The following is a 19471-nucleotide window of genomic DNA, read 5'->3' on the forward strand; positions in this document are numbered from 1 at the left end:
TACGACTAGGGTGGACGACGCGAAGAAAGTTCCGCTCGCATTTTTCTCGTATCGATCTGTAGCAGTTTGTGGGTGTAACGTGAACACGCCCGGAGCTAATGGGACGCTTTATGGTGGGTCTGACCTCGATAACGCGGTTCGCGGGATGTATGTACCAAGAGAGCGAGCGGTATCGGAAAAATCCACAGTCAGCGCTTTCGGATTTAAAAAGCGCGAATAAAACGGCCGTGGGGAAAATCGCCGCCGGTAAACAAAAAAAAGCCCCGCGATTAGCGCGGTGTGGTTTCGCGGCTGGCGGAAGCGGGAATTGTATCGTCAATGCATGAAACGGCGTGAATCGCGCGCGTGCGCTTCGTTCCGCGCGGGCGATATCCTTGTTGTAGATTCTCCCCGTGCTCGGTGGCTCGAGTTACCAAAGAAGCCATGGCCGTTGGAAAAGTTCGAAATTGCTTCGGAGCGATTTCGGAGGATGGATTCGATATTGCGTCTACCCGGTTCAAACTGATATCTCCGCCCCAATATCGAAATCCGGCTTGCTCTCTTTTTCTCTCTTTCTCTGCCTCTCTGCCTCTCTACCTATTTCCATCCTTCTCTCTTTCCCTCTAATATTTCCCTTTAGATTATAAGGGCACCGCGCCGACGAAATATCCCGGCGACGCGGGAATGTCGCGAGGGATGTCTTCTAAATAATATTTTCCACGCAGCACTGCAGCCGCCTCGTCGACTCGAGCGTTGACAGAACCAACTCGTACAAAAATTTCGAAATTTCATGGATCTTATTATGTGAAAAATTGCATAGTTGCGTGCGAAAGAGAGAGAACGGGTACACGTCCTGCATGACGCGGGCTGACTCTTTTAATCGAAAATTTCCCCATCGCCGTAACAACAAATCGGAAGAACGCGGAAATAAGCCCAACTCCATTTCCGGCGAGAAAGCCAACTCGGGCTCGGTACCTGCTCCGTACCGCGCGCTGCGTCCCACTGCTGCGTCCCTCTTTGTTCCGTCAGCCGAATACTTTTTCTCCTCGGATGCCGGGTATGAACCGCCGTTGTGTTCGGGTCGGAGCTTTTCTCCTCGCGGGTCTCCATCCCTCCCGTTAACATAGCCGCCTCTTTCTCCCTCCCACCCCCTCTTCCCATTTCTCTTCAGGTTCTCTCGCTCTTTCTCTCTTTCTGTCGGGCGCTGGCATCCCGCGGCACTCAACAGGGGCCGGTCGTTTATCTAAATGGCTACTGGGTGGCCCGGCCGACCGTGTCCCGTCCCAACAAACCAAAACTAACCCAATCACACGCCTCCCGTCCGGGCTCCGCGGCGTGCCGAGGAAACGATCCTGAGGAGAGCTGATACCCTAAGCCGGCCGATTGTCGTGCCAGCAAAACCGCGCCAGGACTTCTCGGTACTCCACTTAGGTCCGCCTGGCCGCCTCGGGTCGGCTCGTATCGCCATTATCGTTATCATCGTCGCTCGCCGGGTGTAATGGAGGTAATCCGACCTCGTTGAGAGAATATTTAACGGTCGCCTCCTCCCTGCCCCTCGGCCGAACGCGCGCTCCTTCGTTCGCTCGCTCGCTCACTTGCTCGCGCGTGCACGCGCGGGAACGATGCCGTGCCACTTTCCCGTTGCTTCCTAGTATCGTTGTTATGCAACGTTACGACGCCACTTCGGTACTGTTTCAATAGCCGGGGCTAGCAGAGAGCGGTCGTCCTCGGCTCATTGATACGCGCTCTCCGAGCGAGACCGAGCTCGCGGATCGTGTTTTACAGCCGCCGGCGACTCCGCGATCCTGCGGAATCACCGTTTAAGTGGCGAGCAGTTGTACCGGGGACGCTTCCTCCCGAGATCCTCGATAGATCGTCCGAGGAGGTGACGACGCGCCGTCATGAAAATAATATTGCTACCGCGATAGCGTTTTAGAGCTTCCGTCATTACGATCGCGACGTAAAGACGGGACCGCGAGACTGCGTCAGTAAATTGCACGTGTCGCGATAGGAGGATGTAGAATCAAGCGAGACGAATCACGCGTATCTTTAGCATAGAGCTGGCGAGACGACGCTGTATACGAATTACGACGTTTCGAGCATTTTGCAATTAAGGGGGGAGCCTGCTTTAGAACGTTGAAAGTAAGGTATAATTTTACGAATTTTTTTGGAGAAACTATACAGCGGATCATTATAAAACTTTGATGCATTTATTAGTACATGTTTAAAGATAAAAAAAATTATTTTTTGATTTGAATATATCGCCTGTAGAGGTCGTCCTGGAGGCACCTTAGTGCAGCCGGCATTGTAAATTGGTGAGCATTCTCCTGCCTCCAAACTTCATCCAAACTGAAAAATTGAAATATTTTCTCGTTATTTATGAATTCCCATCGTCGATGAACCTTTAATATTCATAAAAACATTAAGTTAAACAATTCTTTTTGCATGAAAAAGTTCAAAAACTTTGCCTAAAAATCGTACTTTTGTGTTCTAAGCTCCACCATTTTGGCACTTTTCAACTTTTTTCTTCTCTCTTTGGTTCATCGACGATGGGAATTCATAAATAACGAGAAGATATTTCAATTTTTCAGTTTAGACGAAATTTGGAGGCAGGAGAATGCTCACCAATTTGCAATGCCGGCGACGCGGCTGCACTAAGATTTCTCCAGGACGACCTCTACAAGCGATATATTCAAATCAAAAAATAATTTTTTTATCTTTAAACATGTACTAATAAATGCATCAAAGTTTTATAATGATCCGCTGTATAGTTTCTCCAAAAACAATTCGTAAAATATACCTTATTTTCAGCGTTCTAAAGCAGGCTCCCCCCTTAAATCTTCACTGCTGTGTTCTCCGTTTGGTGACGATTCGGCAACGATGGCATCCGTGTAAAATCACGCCGCTCGCGGGACTCGCAGATAGCTGGCTGATATATATGTATATCTCGCGAGAGCGTCGTTGGAAAGTACTCGGTGGAGACGATACCGTTTCTTTCTCCAGGACGCTTCTTTTCGCGCGAGCGCGCGCCTGTCGCACGCCGCTATCTACGCCGGAAGAGGAAACGATCCGCGCGAGCCACCCGGTACGTGACTGCTCTCTTTTTGCCCCTCTCTCTTTCTCTCTCCCGCAACCGATTCGCGGCGTCCCGACGCGGCGCGGCGCGACTCCCTCGTGAATTTTTTTAATCCGCTTCGCCGGTCGCCGTGTCGCGCTGTTTTCTCCCCCCGGCATTGCGCCGCGGCGGCGGCGGCAGCATTCGCGTTCGTTTAAAATGCAAACTCGCTCGCGGTCCGCAGGGGCTTTAAAACAGCCGCTGTACTCGGATTTCGTTGCGTCGCGCCGCCCGCAAACTTGGCCCCGCCGAGTCTCGCGCGCCTCGTAGGGATTTATGGCGGCGCTGAAGCGTTTCTATTCTCGACCGAACGCGTCGCGGATCGTCTCTCCCCGGCGCGCACTCTTTCCGTTGTATCGCCGCGTTTCCGCGCGATCTTGCTACTTAAAATCGTTGCTGGGAAAAGAAACCGTTGTCCAATAATGTTGTGCCTGAAAGATCGATCGATCCGCTGTGATCGGATCCGATTATCACGGGTAATTTTTTCGACGAACCTCTCTGTCGTCGCCTGCATGTTCCCTCGCACGCGAGAGCGGAATGAATACTTTAGTTGCCGCCGTTGGATATTTTACATCCCGTGCGGCTTTCCGTTCGAGATTCTCTTTTATCGGGGAAAAGAGATCGCGCTGTTTCCTTTGCAGTTTTGCTCCTCTCGCTCGACGTTTCAGATCTCAGATCTATATCGTATGTCAAGACCGGGCTCTTCCTATCCATTATCTTCTTCCAGTAATTGCGCTTTCTTCGGGAAAGAACTTTAACCCGTATTGCAGCTGTCCGATTACCACTTTGCGATCTCGAGCGCGATTCTCGCGTCGCGCGAGAAAGATCCAGAATCGAACGGCCGTGTTAAACGCTAGAAGTGAATGCGGGTCTCCTTGCACCTTTATTGCAAGAGAGAGAGAGAGAGAGGAAACATTCGCGGAAGTGAGATCGGCCTCTTAGCTTTCCTGGTAATTTGACAGAGCTGATAAAGCCAGTTCTACGTTCCTTTGACCGGGAGGATGTTGATTCAATGAGCACTGATGCATTAGATGATCATCTAATCATTGACGCAGATATATGCTATGAGTAAAGGTAGGACGAGATGCTTAATTAGCTTGGCCGTGTAACGCGAAGCGACACTGAGGGCAGCTCGGATAAAGGGCTAAATTTATCTCCGATAGTCCCTTTGAGCCCGTCTGGTTAGGCACCTATCGTATACGCGTACGCACTTCCGCGTTTCAACCCTCTGATGCAGTACTCGGTATCCAGAGTATCTAAAAGCTGTACATATATGCGGAAAAATATAAACGATGATGATGTAGTAACATGATTCCTTGGTCTGAGGAGTTTGAAAGCTTGTGACAAGAAAATAGCATTTATGCGATTGTTTTGTGATTCGTCTCGTCAAAAGACGGCAAAGTGCCGTGATTAGTCTAGGTATCTTCGTCAATAAAACAATTTCCGTCTATTCATTACTAGATTTGATTTTTCAAACGTACACGTACTTGTTCGTAATATAATAACCAAGTTAACCGAGAGACTCGATTTTCATTCTGTCACACCTTGATTCTTATTTAAGTTAAGTAGGGATTTAGGGCAATTTGACGAATCCTTCTTGTTCAATGTTGTTTAAGTCAATCATCTATTTGGTAGGGTGTTCCAAATCGAAGCAGACGATTTAAACAGTCAATTATTATTTAATTCGGGCGGCACTTTTTTTCTCAAAGGATCGCTGGCTTGCGACTATGGTCAGTTAGGTGCCGCTATTGTTATCCCGCTTGACCACAGCCACTTAGCCCGAACACTAAACTCCACGAGTTCAACTTTACCCTTCAACAGGTGTTTAGGGAAATACAATAATGTCGCGCATGCGCGCCGAACTTCTTGAGGTCGCAAAGTTCGCCGGAACAATCTGACCGCGACCATGCCCGCGGGCGATGCCGGTACTTAGGACGAGATTAATTAAGATTACGTAGGACGCCGCGGTTCTCAACCCAGTCGGATAAGGTTAACGGGAACAAGTAAATTCTGCGCGGTTGATGAGGAATTTCGTTAATGCATTCGAGATGGAAAACGAGACTTGATTAGAAGGACCGTTGTGAGATAAATACCAAGATATACCACTTTCATATTTAGCACAATTTTAATTTAAAATATATATATATATATATATCATATTCTTCATAAGAATATTCTTTTTTTACATATTAGGCTTTGCATTTCTTAATGGTAATGCGATGCGCACTTTATTGATCTTACAAAGAGAAAAATAAATTTCTTGCAGAAAATTGTATTTTCTGATTGAATTTAAATAGATAATTATAAAATATAAAAAACCAGGTTTTCTTTCACGAAATATTTTCGATATAAGAGAAAATTGACAGTAAATCATGTTAATTTCACTAATATATTTAATCTTATTTTTTAGCTTACTAGAGTTACAGAATAAAAAATTACAAGTTTAATTATTATTTTTTAACACTATTTAATGACGATATCCCTTGTCGATAACTGATACCACCGTTTGGGGCGCTAGTGGCTACTATGCCAGTGGTCGATAAAATGAGCTGTCGGTAACGGACAGTAGAGAACTGAACACGCTTTCCGACTGAAGGAGCTGAAGGGAAGCTAGAAGTTACTCCTCAGATCATAGGTGGCCTTTGAACGCAATAACGTGAATGCAACTTTTGTTGGAAAATACATTTGATTTTAAATTTGATTTAAATACATTTAATATTGAATTTCCAATTCCCCATATTAATTCTGTGTTTGCTAATACCATGAAACAACGAAACTTGTAAAAACAAAATCGTATATTTTATTACTGGTACATAATGCTTTATTATTTATCCAATACGTTATCGAATGACATGAATTAAACGCATGTTTCTTATAATTATTCTATTCTGTTCACAGTTAAATGGTGCCGAGGGTACGGTTCCTGGAAGAGTGTACAAGAAAGTCGCGATCGTGGAGAACTTTTTCGACATCATCCATGCCGTTCACGTTGATCTCGAAGGACGTCCTGGGAAACATGCCGGTCAGAAACGTACCTACAGAACGGTAAGTCGCGTCGTAGAAATTCCAATAATTTTCATGATTCGCATTTGCCTCGAATTCCTAGAACACCAGATGCACGCGACTTAATAAATGACTTTGAAGTTAAAGATACGGGACTAATCGCGCAATGATACCTTCGCACCTCTGCGAATATTCGCGGAATACTCTCTTGCATCGGGCACTGGATCAGACATGCACGAGATGCTGGGCGCTAATTGAAGCATCCGTCAGCTCGCGAGCGATCGAATTCCGAATTCGGGCGCTATCAGTGAAGCGCGTTGAATTCTTGCATGGCTGCCCGCGACACGCGATATTTACCGTTCCCGAGGGAAGGCATCGAGGCGTTCAAGCGTCGAACACTCGATACCACACGTCATCTCACATGTTCCGGCGCGCATTCGCGTAAACCTCTCTCCGGGGTATCATATCCGTGTTCTGTTACTCTCCCTCTCTCTCTCTCTAGCTCGCACCCTCAGCAACGCGCTCTCTTTCTGTCCTCCATCGTCGGCCCCTGCGACCACCCTCCCACTCTTCGGCCTCCCATCCTCTCTTTCTCTCCTCCCCCTCTTCCTCTCGTTTTTCTCTCTCTCTCTCTCTCTCTCCCTCCCTCTCTCTCTTTCTCGCGCACCGCGATCTGCTTGTGATTCAAAACCTCAGGACACTTGTTGCATTGCCTGCTTACTCACACACTCGAGCGTTCGCGCGACGGTGGAACTGTTTTACGTTCAAGTCGGCGTTAGGCAGCGGGATTCATCGGCTCCAGAGGAGTCCGCGTTATATCATGGCGCGCGTTGCGCAACTCGATACCACCACCGCCGCTGTGTCCGAGGGTGGTGGATTTCGAGTTGCTGCCGTTACGTTGGAAGGGTTGAGCGGGTTGACCAATCTGTACAGGCGGTGCTGCAGCTCACCTTTGACAGCTCGCACCTTTAATGGTATTGTCCGATCGGCGCCTTACGGTGCTATGGCGCGCCAAGTTGGAATTTTCTCCTGGCCATCAGGGTGTGTGCAAGGCTGCGAAACCCGTTGCAATCTTGCGACTGAGCGTCACCGCCGTGCAGAAATCGTATCCATTTGTTGTAATTCAGCGAGTTGATAATCATGAGACGAAGAGAAAAAGATGAAGCGCGAACGCGACATTTTATCAGACGTCGACGACGATTTTATCAGAAAAACTGCATCTGTAAAATTTCTTAAGGATTCCGTAACAATTACATTTACCATTAAAAATGCCAGGAAGAAATGCTATGACATTTACTCTCCTTTCTAACACCGTCTTTTCAAGCTCGGGCCTCGAAACATGGCGAGGCGACATAAGCGATAAGTTTCTGACTATATCGCGTCTCGATCCTTATATTGTATCGGTTTCTTACCTGACGCTCCTTTTTTTCCTCCCACGAGTCCGCCACGAAGTCTCCGGCAAATCTTATCGAATTACTACCCCCACGAAAACCCGCGTCGAGTTATACGCGCACGCACACATCAAACACTCCGTCCGTTTCCTCGGCTCTCGCGGAGGCTGCCATCCTCCTTGATTAAGTTATGCCGCCCCCTCCACCTCCTTGGAGAGAAACGTTTCCTATTAAGAGGCGGGAAGCATCCCTCCGGTTGAACACCTCTCGCAAGAAGACATCAAAGTTCCGTTATACCACTCATGAATTTTCCCTAGTGGGCGTCGCGCGTAAAACGACGCCATGTGACAGCGATACATTCACGGAGACGAGAACCATTCGCGCGCCCATTAATGTACCGATTGACAATGGCAGTCGCGCATTATTGCGCGAACGTGCTCACTTGGGTGCGGCGCCTAGGCCTAGGATGGAATTGGTTAATTGCCTGACCGGCGGTGTTTCAACGCAACAGTGTCGCAAAGCGACGTCCGAGAAATTAGTCGCGGAGAATGGAGACTCGATCGCGAGCGCGCGTTACCTTGGAGGTAGACCTCGCTGTCGTTTTTGCAGTCTCATTATCAACCAACGACTTATTATCGATCCGCGCGAGATGGGCCGTAGGAGATCGCGCCTACGATTATTCTAATATTCTTAAGCGAAGAGTGCATTTTCCTCTCTCTCTGTTGCAGATCACAGAAACGTACGCGTTTCTACCTCGGGAAGCGGTGACGCGATTTCTGCTAGGCTGCACGGAATGCCAACGGCGTCCGCGGACCCCGAGCCCGACGAATTTGTCGAATCAGTCGCATTCGACGGCATCGACGACGACGCTGGCATCGACGCCGACCCCGCTGAACTCCAGTCCCAATGGCACCGCCCTCACAACCTCGACAGTGCAGAGCAGCCCTAAGCTGCGCGACAGCAACCATCACGCATCGTCGGAGGGTAAGAACCTGCACAGCTACAGGCACCAGAAGCAGCACAAGAACAGCAGCGTCGTCGTGGACAAGCCCGACAAGGACAAGGACGAGAAGTACAACCCGCTGAGCATCACGAACCTGCTGAAGAAGGAGCCGGTGAACGGCGGTTTTCTTCCGAGCTCGGATGCGCTGCCGGAATCGAGGCGGACGCCGGAGTCGGACCGGGCGAGCTCGAAGAGCTCGGCGTCATCAAAGAGGAAGCGGATGCTGCCGGAGGGTCGGACACCCTCGCCGCAGCCCAGCCAGCCGTTGCCAAGGCCCTGGAGTCCCGGGCTCGATCCCAAGAACACGCCCATCGACTACAGTCTCCCCATCACCACCTCGTACTTGAAGCACCAACAGAGGCTACTCCAGGCGGAGAAGAGCAAGGCCGCCGCTGCTGCCGCGGCGGCCGCCAACACTCTGAGGGAACCAGAAGCAACCGAGTCAAAGGTCGTCGCAGCCATTGCGACGCCGCTCGTCGAGGAGACCGAGAGCGCCGAGAGAGAGAGGTACTCGCCGGCCACCGGTCTCATCGACACGAACCTTAATCTACTAGCGACCATTCAGCAGCTACACTGCCAAGTGATGTTGGCACTCACCGAGCGACTGAGACCGTCGATGGTGGTGCCGACACCGTTGGTTTTGCCGACCGCGACGCCGACCAACGTCCTGGCTGGACCGCTGATGATGGGCACGGAAGTGTCGGTCCAGACCGGGGAGAATCATTCGTGAGCGGATTGGCGCGAACGAGAGAACGGATTGGTTCAGTAACTTCTCGGACACTTGGTGGGTGAAAGGTACTGCGTTACGATCGCGATCGATGCGCGGATATTCCTGGTATCTCTGGAATTATATCGACGATGCCACTAGTTGTCTGGACATTTCGCGTACGCTGCATCGTGATTCCAGATGCTCCCGCTAAGCAGATTAATCGAAGTCGGGTTTTCCCGAAAGGTCGTTGAAGTACGACCGACCTATTTGCGTTTCCGACATGGTCGCACGGCAACGAGAGAGTCGCCTATAACAAAACGTCGATCGCGGTCGCTCCTCATATTTAATTCGTCCCTAAATACCGTATCCGATTGACGCGCGTTCGCGAACCGCGACGGGAAGACTCGTCCCGTCTTTCTCGCCGGCAGGAACCGAGAGGAACGACGGATAGATGCAATTACATATTGAACCGGACGGGATCGATTACCGCTCGTGTCACACATTTCATCCGATCGGTTGCTGGCCGTTTGCTCGCTCGCGCCCCGACGTCGCTCGGTGCTCGATATAGACGGCGGGCCGAGCGAGCGGAATAATTCCCGAGTCTGTCGAAATACGGGTCGATGTGTCAGGGATTCGCGCGGCGCTTTCCACGTCCGATATTTAGGGATCCGTTCCGCGGAGAGCGGATCCGGCCGGACCCGGCGTCGATCGATCCATCGAAACGGAGCAAAAGCGACAGTCCGTGCGGCGACACCGCGATGGTCCTGAATATTCAACGAGTCGACGAGGTAGAGAGACAGAGACGAAAGAAGAGACGAAGACAGAGAGAGAGAGAGGGAGTAAAAAAAGGGACCCGTATTCTCGTTTTCGAGTGTCGCCCGCGGATTCGGTAACGTTCGACGTCGTTATCGATGAATTGTCTTTCATGTTTTAAGACGCCCATTCGACAATTTCCTCAGATTCGACGAATTTCACATTCGGCGGATGATGCTTCAAATAAACGACAGGTCTTCTTAATTCAACGCTCGTTTTCTCTTTATCGAGAGAATATTTAGATATTATAAAAGATTCCGTCTTGGAGACGAATGCGCGAGTCAAACTTTAGCGCGATAAATGAGTAATGCTACATTATTTATCAATTGTTCGATTTCAAAATTTTACCGTTTCCATTTTAGCAGATTCTTGTTAACATATCTGGCATCAACGTCGAAAATTGGAAAGATGAACATTTTCTGCAAGGAGCATGGTTGTCGGGAGACCGACAAACGCGTCTCTGTGCGCGGCAAGCGATGTAATAGCCTCGCAATCTCGGATGGTCCGTGGATTAATGTCGATTAAGCGCGATCAGGTAACATCTCATTGACGAGAAAAGGGCCGGTTCGATCTAGCCGGCATTCCGCTTCTAATCGTAATAATATTATCGCATGTAATTACACACAACGAGGATATCGCGGCGCATGAACGCGCGACTCTTCCTATTTTATTTATCCCGTCTCGTTGTGTTTCGCGGAACCGGTCGATCCGGTATTATCTGCGCGCCGGCAACTTCCCTCTCGTTACATTGTCTTAATTATCGTATTATTGGCGCGATCGGTAATTGAACACGTTATTTCTGAAGAAGGAAACTGAAATAGAGAGAGAGAGAGAGAGAGGGAGTCTCTATCGTATCTCGGTCTAGAATTAAGTGTAACATCTTTCCATTTTCCGTGTAAGTTACTTTTCTTTTCTGCTCGCCGAGATGATCATCGTTCTTAGAATTTATTTCATTTCATTTAATTAGTTGTGGTTTTAATTTCGCGAATTATTCACTTAATTGAAAAAGTTCAGTGCGAGCTGGGAAGATGTCAGATTTTTCGTACGTGGAAATGATTTGAGGGCGACTGGATTTAGTCTCGTTCTGTGTGAAATAATTTCTTCATTTAGCAAAACCGCCGTCGGACGCTCGATGCCGACTATATACCAAAGGCAGTAACACTATGAGCTCTCACTTCGCGAGAGCAGTTCGCGTCTCTGTAAGCGCAACGGCAGAGTGATCGGTAAGGCGAATCGATCGCAATTGTAAGTCGATTGTTTCCCGCATCGTGAGATCTCGGCGACGGTCCTCGGGCGGCGAAACCCGTTTCGTATCTGATTGTGTACGTAGCCTAGCCTCGTGTACGATATTACTCGAAGTAGTTCGTCTTTCGTGTACGATCTAGCGCGTTAGCTAGACAAGAACAAGAAAAAAAACAAAGCAGAAAATACGCCGGTAATGCAATAGTCCTTAAGGTGTGTGTGCTTGCATAAAAAAAAGATGTTTCTACTAGAAGTTCGATAATCGTCGTGAAAGTAGACGGGGGTAATTGAGAACCCTCGAGAGTGGATATACCGTTGTATCGGGTATACATGTATGCATATATACACACATACATAATACATGTATAAATTATTGTATTTTGTACATAATCGTTGTATCATAGTGCGTGCATACCGAACGAAACGCGCAACAAATGATTAGCGATCGTTTCTCCTTTTCAATCGCGATATTTGCGTATCATCGTCGTTATCATTGCCGTAACAATCATGGACGACCACTATTTTTACCATTGCCCTTATCATTACTCTCATTACTGTTATAAGTATTACGATTGCTAGTTATTAATTATTATTATCATTATGTAATTATTATATATTATTGTATTAATATTATTATATTTAAATTGCGTACGAGTCAGAAGGGGAAATATATAAAATTGAAATACTCGAGACATTCACGGTGTAATTCACCCCCGACAAGAATATAATCTCCCCTCTTTCTTTCGCCGACGTATCAATTTCCAACTCACGCCTTTTCCACTTCACCATCTCCTGATTAGCGCTATCGCTCAACTGAGGTGCCGGCGAAGAGACGCAAGAATCGGCAACGATCATTCGCTCCTGATGGCACCGCGTCTTATCGTAACACCGCGATAACACTTCGCGCGCACCTGGGTCGCCCTGTACATAGGAAATATATTGTATAATAATGAATATATTATATACGGCATGTGCGCCGTGCGAAAGAACCGCGCGCAAAGTGCTCGTGCGAGTGCACATTTTATCCCGGGAGCGCGGCGTGTTACTCGAGTGTGCGAATTAAATTTGCGCGTTCGGCATTCCCGCGATGCGCACCGAGGAAGTTTCTCCGATCGACGGTACATCCTGAAGGAACTGGTCGAACTCTCGCTACCACGTCGTAGCACGAACAACGCAATTGACACTTTACCCTCTTCCTCCCCTCCGCTGATTCCACCCGGTCTTCTGCCTGGTAGATAGAAGCAGTCGCTTCGGCGTCTGACGTACTTTAATATCGCGAACAAAGAGGACGAAATGATCGTGTTGCCTTTAACAAAGGAGAGAGAGGAGGCAGCCCCGCCGAGACGAAGAGACTCACCTGCTCTCTCGTCGTGGAGCGAGGATCGTTTCTCGGAGAGGTGGTACCATAGGTAATGCAGTCTTTACTCATCCGGCTGTTGCCAACGTTGTAGCGACCTCGTTCCATCAACTTCTACGCTCCCCCTAGCTAGCTATACCCTTCGTTTCCTCTTTGCTTCCTCTCTCTGTTCGCTCCATCTCTTTCCGTTTCCCTCTATCTCTGTCCCTCGTTCCCTCAGCCCTCAGGAAAACTCAACCTCCTACCCCCGGTTCCAATAAGGCTGCTGCCTCCACCTCGTTCCCACCTCCTGGTCTAACTGCTGCTCTCCTTCTCTGCTTTTCACCCTCTGCTACCCTCACGTGCTCGCCCCGACTTTGTCCCCCCCCCCCGTTTCTGCCCTCTTCCTCTCCGCCTGTGCTCCCTCAAGCAACCCTCCGGCGTACCCTAAAGCCCCGCTTCCACCGAAGAGCTAAGCCTCTCTCGCGCTCTCTTCGCCACGGCATTGTTGCTATCGATTCGGACTTGGGAACGTGTTTTTCTTCGGATATTTCGTGGCCAACGCCGGTTACGACCGCCGCCGGACGGTCGACCGGATAACGAGTATTCCAGGAAGTCGGTGTGTGTCTAACCCTCGTTCACCCTTTTCCACGTCTCTTTTCTCCGTCTCCCGAGTGAGTATCCGCGTTATCACCTCTGCGCCGTTATATTCCCCCGCGCTTAAATGAACCGCGTCTCTGCGCTCGCGATGGATATCTGTTTTCACGTGTAAGCTTCGTGTCCTCGCTCTCCTCGTTTCCATCTATGCCCTTTGTTGCCTTCGAAATTACCCTCTTTTCTCTCTCTCTCTCTCTTTCTCTTGCGTTTCTATTTTCGTAATTTCACTCGCGTGAGCATAAATTTTGTATAATTAGCCATCATCTTTTTCGTGATCTGATTAGTAAGATGATAAATACGTCCACGTACGCGCGCGCTCGTGTGTGCGGAAAAAGTCACCTCCTCCGCCGTATCTCCGATGCTTGTTTTGCTTTATCGATTTTCGGTTATTTTGCTCTCAGTGTCCACGTCTATATCAGAGTACAAGTCGCGATCTGACAACTCGATACGGATAAGTCGCCGGCGGAGTTTGACGCGATGAGAAACTCCCATTAGACTCGATGGCCGTAAGCTGCGTTCCGTCAGAGATAGACCCGAACCACTTTCGTCGTCTTTGTTACGCCAAGACTGTTCGCCGACTTGGCTTCTCGATTGTCCCGCAAAGGCCATTGAGGAACCCCTGCCACTTTACGAAGCTGACACGTCGCTGCAAGCAGAGCAGCCCGGCGGCGAAGTAAGGAAATCGCGCGAGAGATTTCAACGAATGTTACGATATTAAGCCGCGCGTTCTAATGCCAAGCAATGCATCTGCAATGCTGCGACAATCGCGCGATATTTTACCAACCACTTGAGATCGCTGTGCTGTCAGAGCACTTTTAACATTTACATGTCCATCGAAATTTCGTTTCGATCGCATGAAAGTCCAAGTACCGTTTGCAGTGACGAGCTGCACGCGTGACATTTTTTTTAAACTGCACCAGTGGAATCATGAATTTAATAACGTTTTCGCTCGCGTTTGTAAACTGGTTTCGTCGGTATAAAAAAATCAGACTGTGCATCTCGCCATGCAAGCTTGCCATGCCTATTTATAAAAGCATGTTTTTCCACTCTAGCTGAATAAGAGATTTTCATGACGCGGAATTATTTGCGCGTTGATCGTGTGCAAAATTGCGCGCAACTTTATCCGCGAGCCTGATTGATCGCGTTCAAGTTACACTCAACCACTATACGGATTGAGATCGAGCGCGTCGGAGATTTCAACGATCGGCCATACTTTCGCCGGTGCGCGCGTACGTACGTACGTGCAATCCGCCGATGCGTCGCGATGGTCCGCGTCGCTAAGAGAACGCGCCATTGTCTCGCAATTTATTTGCCGTTCATTGCACTCCCGTTTTCGACGGGTCCAGACCGGCCGATTAACGCGCTCCCCGCGCGATCCCCTGCGTCCCATATAGCGGCAATATTACCGGGAGTTTAATTCGATCGAACGGCAATTTTACCCTCGCTGGCTTGCGCGATGTATGTGACGTTCATTGTACTTCGGGGATTCCGATGAAAAAAGGGAGGAAAGATTTTTGCGGCCGGAAGGATCCCGCCACAGCAGCGCGATATTAATTCAGCTGTGCGTCAAAGGGTAAGTGGTCGCATCACGTTATCGCATCTTGATGGCCTGCGACATTAATAGATATACAATAATAGATTGAAATGTTTCAGTGTGCAATAGTTAATAAATTGGAGAATTTTTATACTTCTTCTTAATCACGATTTCTGGAAAACTGTGATGAGAGAGAGAGAGAGATAGAGATCTTCTTTTATTGTGTAAATTATTTAATTATAAAAAATATTTTTTAATCGTCGTTTTCCGTGGCATTATTTGTAGAAGAGGTTTTGCGTAAACAGAGATAATTCGTAAACAATCCCTTTGTCTGATACTTCAAAAGAACAGCAGGAAATGAGCACGCGAAACTGACGTTCTGCTGCTTTGGCCTTCCCGCTACCCAGAATATCGTGTTTTCGAGAATTCACGAAGAACACCTCTTGGATTGTCGATATCGATCGCAACTGGGTCGAACAAACAGAACTATATCGTACGGACGTTTGCGAGCTTAGACTGAAGCTTCCGCGCGACGCTTTTCCACTACGACTTCGGCACGCGATAACTTAACGAACACCAGACGAAATTCGAGCGGATTTTCTTGTAACATTATATGTCAGTTTGAAAATGAAAAGTTTTGGATACGATATATAATGGTAATTTCTCTCTGTTTCAAGAGTTTCGTTAGAGGATAATTTAAAATATTAGAAAAACACGTTGTATCGCAAGAATATATTTAATTCATTACTCGACATTTATTATGTTAAATTAAATATCTAATTAAATTACACTCAGCATGACGATATTATATAATTAATATAATTATAAAAGATTCCTATTTTTGCCGTATTTCTCAATGCCCACGTCCCATGTTCACGGAGCATATGCGAGGCTCGATATTTCGCAAAATCGTCGCGCGGCCTGCGTCTCACGAAAAGGGCGGAATAGCACGAAGGGCGAAAATGGGAGGACTCGTCAGCGCCACCGTCGGCTATTGCAATTCGTATCGCGAGTCGTGCGGCAAGATCTCTTATTTTCTCGTTGTATCCGACGAAACCTACCTATATCCCGGAGCGTCTACCCTCGTTCGGAGCGACGTAGCCATCCCCGCGCCCTTCCGCAGGCGGCAGCAGCAGCAGCAGCAGCAGCCGCCGCCAGTCCTTCCCGTGTTCCCTCGACGTCCGACTCCGGCGGCTCTATCCTCTACGGAGAAGAGGAGGAGGAGAAGGAGGAGGAGGATAGCACGCCGAGCTCTAGAATGTAAGGGATGATTTTGGAGATAGCTCGAGGGTCGCTCCGGTACGTAGGAGTTGTACGTTGGCGGACGGGGGTGGCAGGCGGGGACCGGTCGGGTCGAGACGAGTGGTGTAGGAGAGAGCTGCCACGGTTAGAGAGAACGGAGAGAAGGTAGAGAGGGCGAGGGGCCACGAGGGGTGGGAGAGCGGAAGAGAGGAGGAGGTCGGAGGATACCAGAGGAGTGAGTGCGGGAGGGTGCGGGTTGCGAAACGGGGGCTGCGATTGGGATGCCTAGCGCGCGCGGAGGCCGGGGGCCGAGGGAATGGCTGAAGCCTGAAGGGAGGTGAACGCCGCGGGACGCGGCGGGGGCGGGGGACGGAGGTGAGTCTGCGGAGTCTCAGGAGGGTGAGTTTGGCGCCGAGGTGTCGGCCTTTCTCTCTGGCGCTGCTTATGTGTGTGAATGTGTGTATACATATACGCGCGTATACATGCACACGCTCGGCGGTTTCGCGCGCGGCGCTGGCACGCTTAAATTTAAATGGGCGATCCGCAGATGCGACGCGTTGCGACGTTACGCAACGACATTGATCTCGGTTGATCGCTTGCGGTCTAGGTAATTGGCGTCCACGAGCGACAATGAGCTGATAGCAACCGATATCGAACGCAGACCAATGTCGGGGTGCGATGTAGGTTACGGGATATAGCGGGCGGACGTGCGCACACATCGAGGTGCGGTGCGGGCACAGACGTATCTGTCGGCGAGGAAGTTTATTGGGATTTAAGGAGATGAAACCGGGAAACCCATTTCGCGCACCTTCCGGCCATGCTGAGTCCTCTCAGTCGCAACTTTGTCGAACAGAATATCGAACAAGTGCGTTAATGAATACAGAGAAGTATTACATTATTATAATAATTGGTGACCTCTTCTTTTCAGTTTTCATCCCTTGTTCTTTTAGATTTAGATTCTATAAAAGTTAACGAACGCAAGGAAACCGGATACACACTGCAAAACTTATCTAAGTCTCAAAACGTATATTTATCAACGTTTGTAGGAAAAGTACATGTTGCTTTAAAAATTGAAGTCGCCGCTGGACATTAAAATTAACCGGCAGGTTTATCGAATACAGCTCACACAGACACACATTTACACGCGGTCTATATTTTGCGAACCGATGCGGCGACATCTTAATAACAAGCGACAGTTTTCGTTGAAAGTAATGTTTCAACCTTGTAAATTGCGAGTTTCCGTGGGCAGCGACGGGAAAGTCATGAATATATTACATGGCGAATAATCAGATGCGCGTCTTACAGGTAGACGTCCAATCGTATTTTGTAAATGTCACCCGGTCGTGTCCGCCGCGCGAATATGATTAAAAGGTATCGGGAAAATATCCGGCCAAATCGGGTTAATACAAATTTGCTCCTCCTGTTCGCCTGCACAGCGATGTTTTTTTGCAAGTTACTTTACTCAATTGCGTCTGCGTTGTTTCCTGTGTTCAATTCAATGACAAAAATCAGAGGTGATGATCCAGCTAATTCTTTTCTTAAGAAGAACAACTGTTCCTCATGTTTCTCGATCATAATTGACTGTTTCCTCTCCACTTGCGCATTTACGAAATACACAGGACCGAAATATCTCGCGAGATAAGGTACCCCGATAGAAAGAATGCACCGACGTGCGCTTGTCGCTCGCGGAAATTTAATAAGCGGCTTAATGCCAGAACGATTCGAAAACACCGCTAGATAACCAGACTCATTTTTTAATCATGCCCGAGCCGTTTTTGTCCAGAATCTGAGACTTTATCATGACATTCAACATTGAGTTATTTGTGAAAATATTTACCTGACAGCCGATGATTATGCGATTTCTGCTAGATATTTATACTTTACATTCTATATCTATATCACATGTCCATGGTGTATCTTTGATCATTAAAAATCATGCTTAATGACAAATATATATATATATATATATATATATTTCATATCGAATTTTCGTGATAGGTCAACCCTTAGTGCGCGTATATACTCTGCCATTGTGCAATTTATTTCTTATTACAACTGCTTCTTGACCTCGCGCGAGTCGCATTAAATAAAGCGGCCGCGAAATAAGCCTACGATTAAAGCGTATATTTTTCTTGCATCGTGGCAAGGAGGTGGCAGCGATGTACGAAACTATGCCGAAATACGAAAGCGTGTGCCCGCTGTTGAAATCGGTTTAACGTTTACCCCCATTAACGTCGTTTCGAACAATGCAACGATGGAAAAGGCAGTCACGAACATCGAGATAAAGGGGTCAGAACGCGGCAAGAAAGGGAGCGGATGGCAAAGAGGAGGACAAGGAGGAGGTGCGGGAGGAGGACGCAGCGGTGGAAGAAGAGACGGGTCGGAGCAGGGGGAGATTGAAACGGGGTTACTAATTCTCGAATAATGAAGGGATGAATCGCCGACCCTTCGCGCGCTTCACGGAAGGGACCACCGTTCGCGCGTCGCGCATTGTCGGCACTTTATTTTCCTCTCTGACCGCGTGTTACGCATTATTAGCGGAAACAATGCCACCGGAACAAATCGCTTCTCCCGTTCGTCTCCCCGCTGTCCAGCGCTGAAGCTTTTTTCGACAGGTCCCGTGAGACTGTATTTGCAATGCAATCCCGTGCGAGATGCTTTAGTTGGTCAAGCGTTCAATATTCTTCTTTTTCTCTTAGATGTTACAGATGTCATTATGTAGATTAGAAAAAATATAAATCTTTTCCAAAGACTGTACATGTATATTTGTTATGTACAATTGCGGTTGCACTAACAAGGAAGGTTTTTAGGTGTTACACTCGGATTTCAAAAATGTTTTGCATGCAGGTAGGGAGGTCCCCAAATAGAAGAAAAATTATAAAAGTAGCGGCCCAAATGCATATTTGCGCGCTACGTGCGCAATTTTCGATGTTAGGTTAATTACTCAAAAATGCTATTTCCAATCGAATTCTTTACATTTTTTATTTCACCTAATGCACAACGCTTTAAAAAGAAGTCAAAACCAAAATTAAAACTGAAAGAATTAAAAACCTCCCTTGACCAGATCTTTTATGTCCTCGTTATGGATTCTGATCAAATCTATTTAAAGTCGCATACAATAAATCACGCAGAAAGAGCAAACTACGATTTGCGCAATGTACGATTATTCCAAATTGTGTGCATTGGCAGTTGCAGTAAAAAATTAAAAAGGTTACGATGCAAATACCATTTTTGAGCAATGGGCCTTTTATACGCACTGTGCTCGCGCGGCACGAGATTACATTAGATGCTCGTATTTTCTAAACACACACACGCGCGCACACACACAAGTACACACACGCACATAGAAGCACATACGCGCACGCACACACACACACACACACACACACACAAAATTATTCAAAGCAATATAAATGTGCATTAGGTGAAATAAAAAATGTAAAGAAT

General features: G+C 48.0%; 1 protein-coding gene across 1 annotated transcript in view; it reads left to right on the forward strand.

Moving 5' to 3' along the window:
- Window positions 1–11492, forward strand: part of LOC105275696 — a 49089-nt gene extending 37597 nt beyond the window's left edge. The window contains exons 3-4 of the mRNA XM_011332726.3: window positions 5993–6139; window positions 8217–11492. Coding sequence (XP_011331028.1) covers window positions 5993–6139; window positions 8217–9221 — 1152 coding nt within the window. The 3' untranslated portion in view covers window positions 9222–11492. The remainder of the gene's footprint in view (window positions 1–5992; window positions 6140–8216) is intronic.
- The last annotated feature ends 7979 nt before the right edge of the window (window positions 11493–19471 follow it).

This window comes from Ooceraea biroi, chromosome 8, assembly GCF_003672135.1.
Source record: "Ooceraea biroi isolate clonal line C1 chromosome 8, Obir_v5.4, whole genome shotgun sequence".
NCBI lineage: Eukaryota > Metazoa > Arthropoda > Insecta > Hymenoptera > Formicidae > Ooceraea > Ooceraea biroi.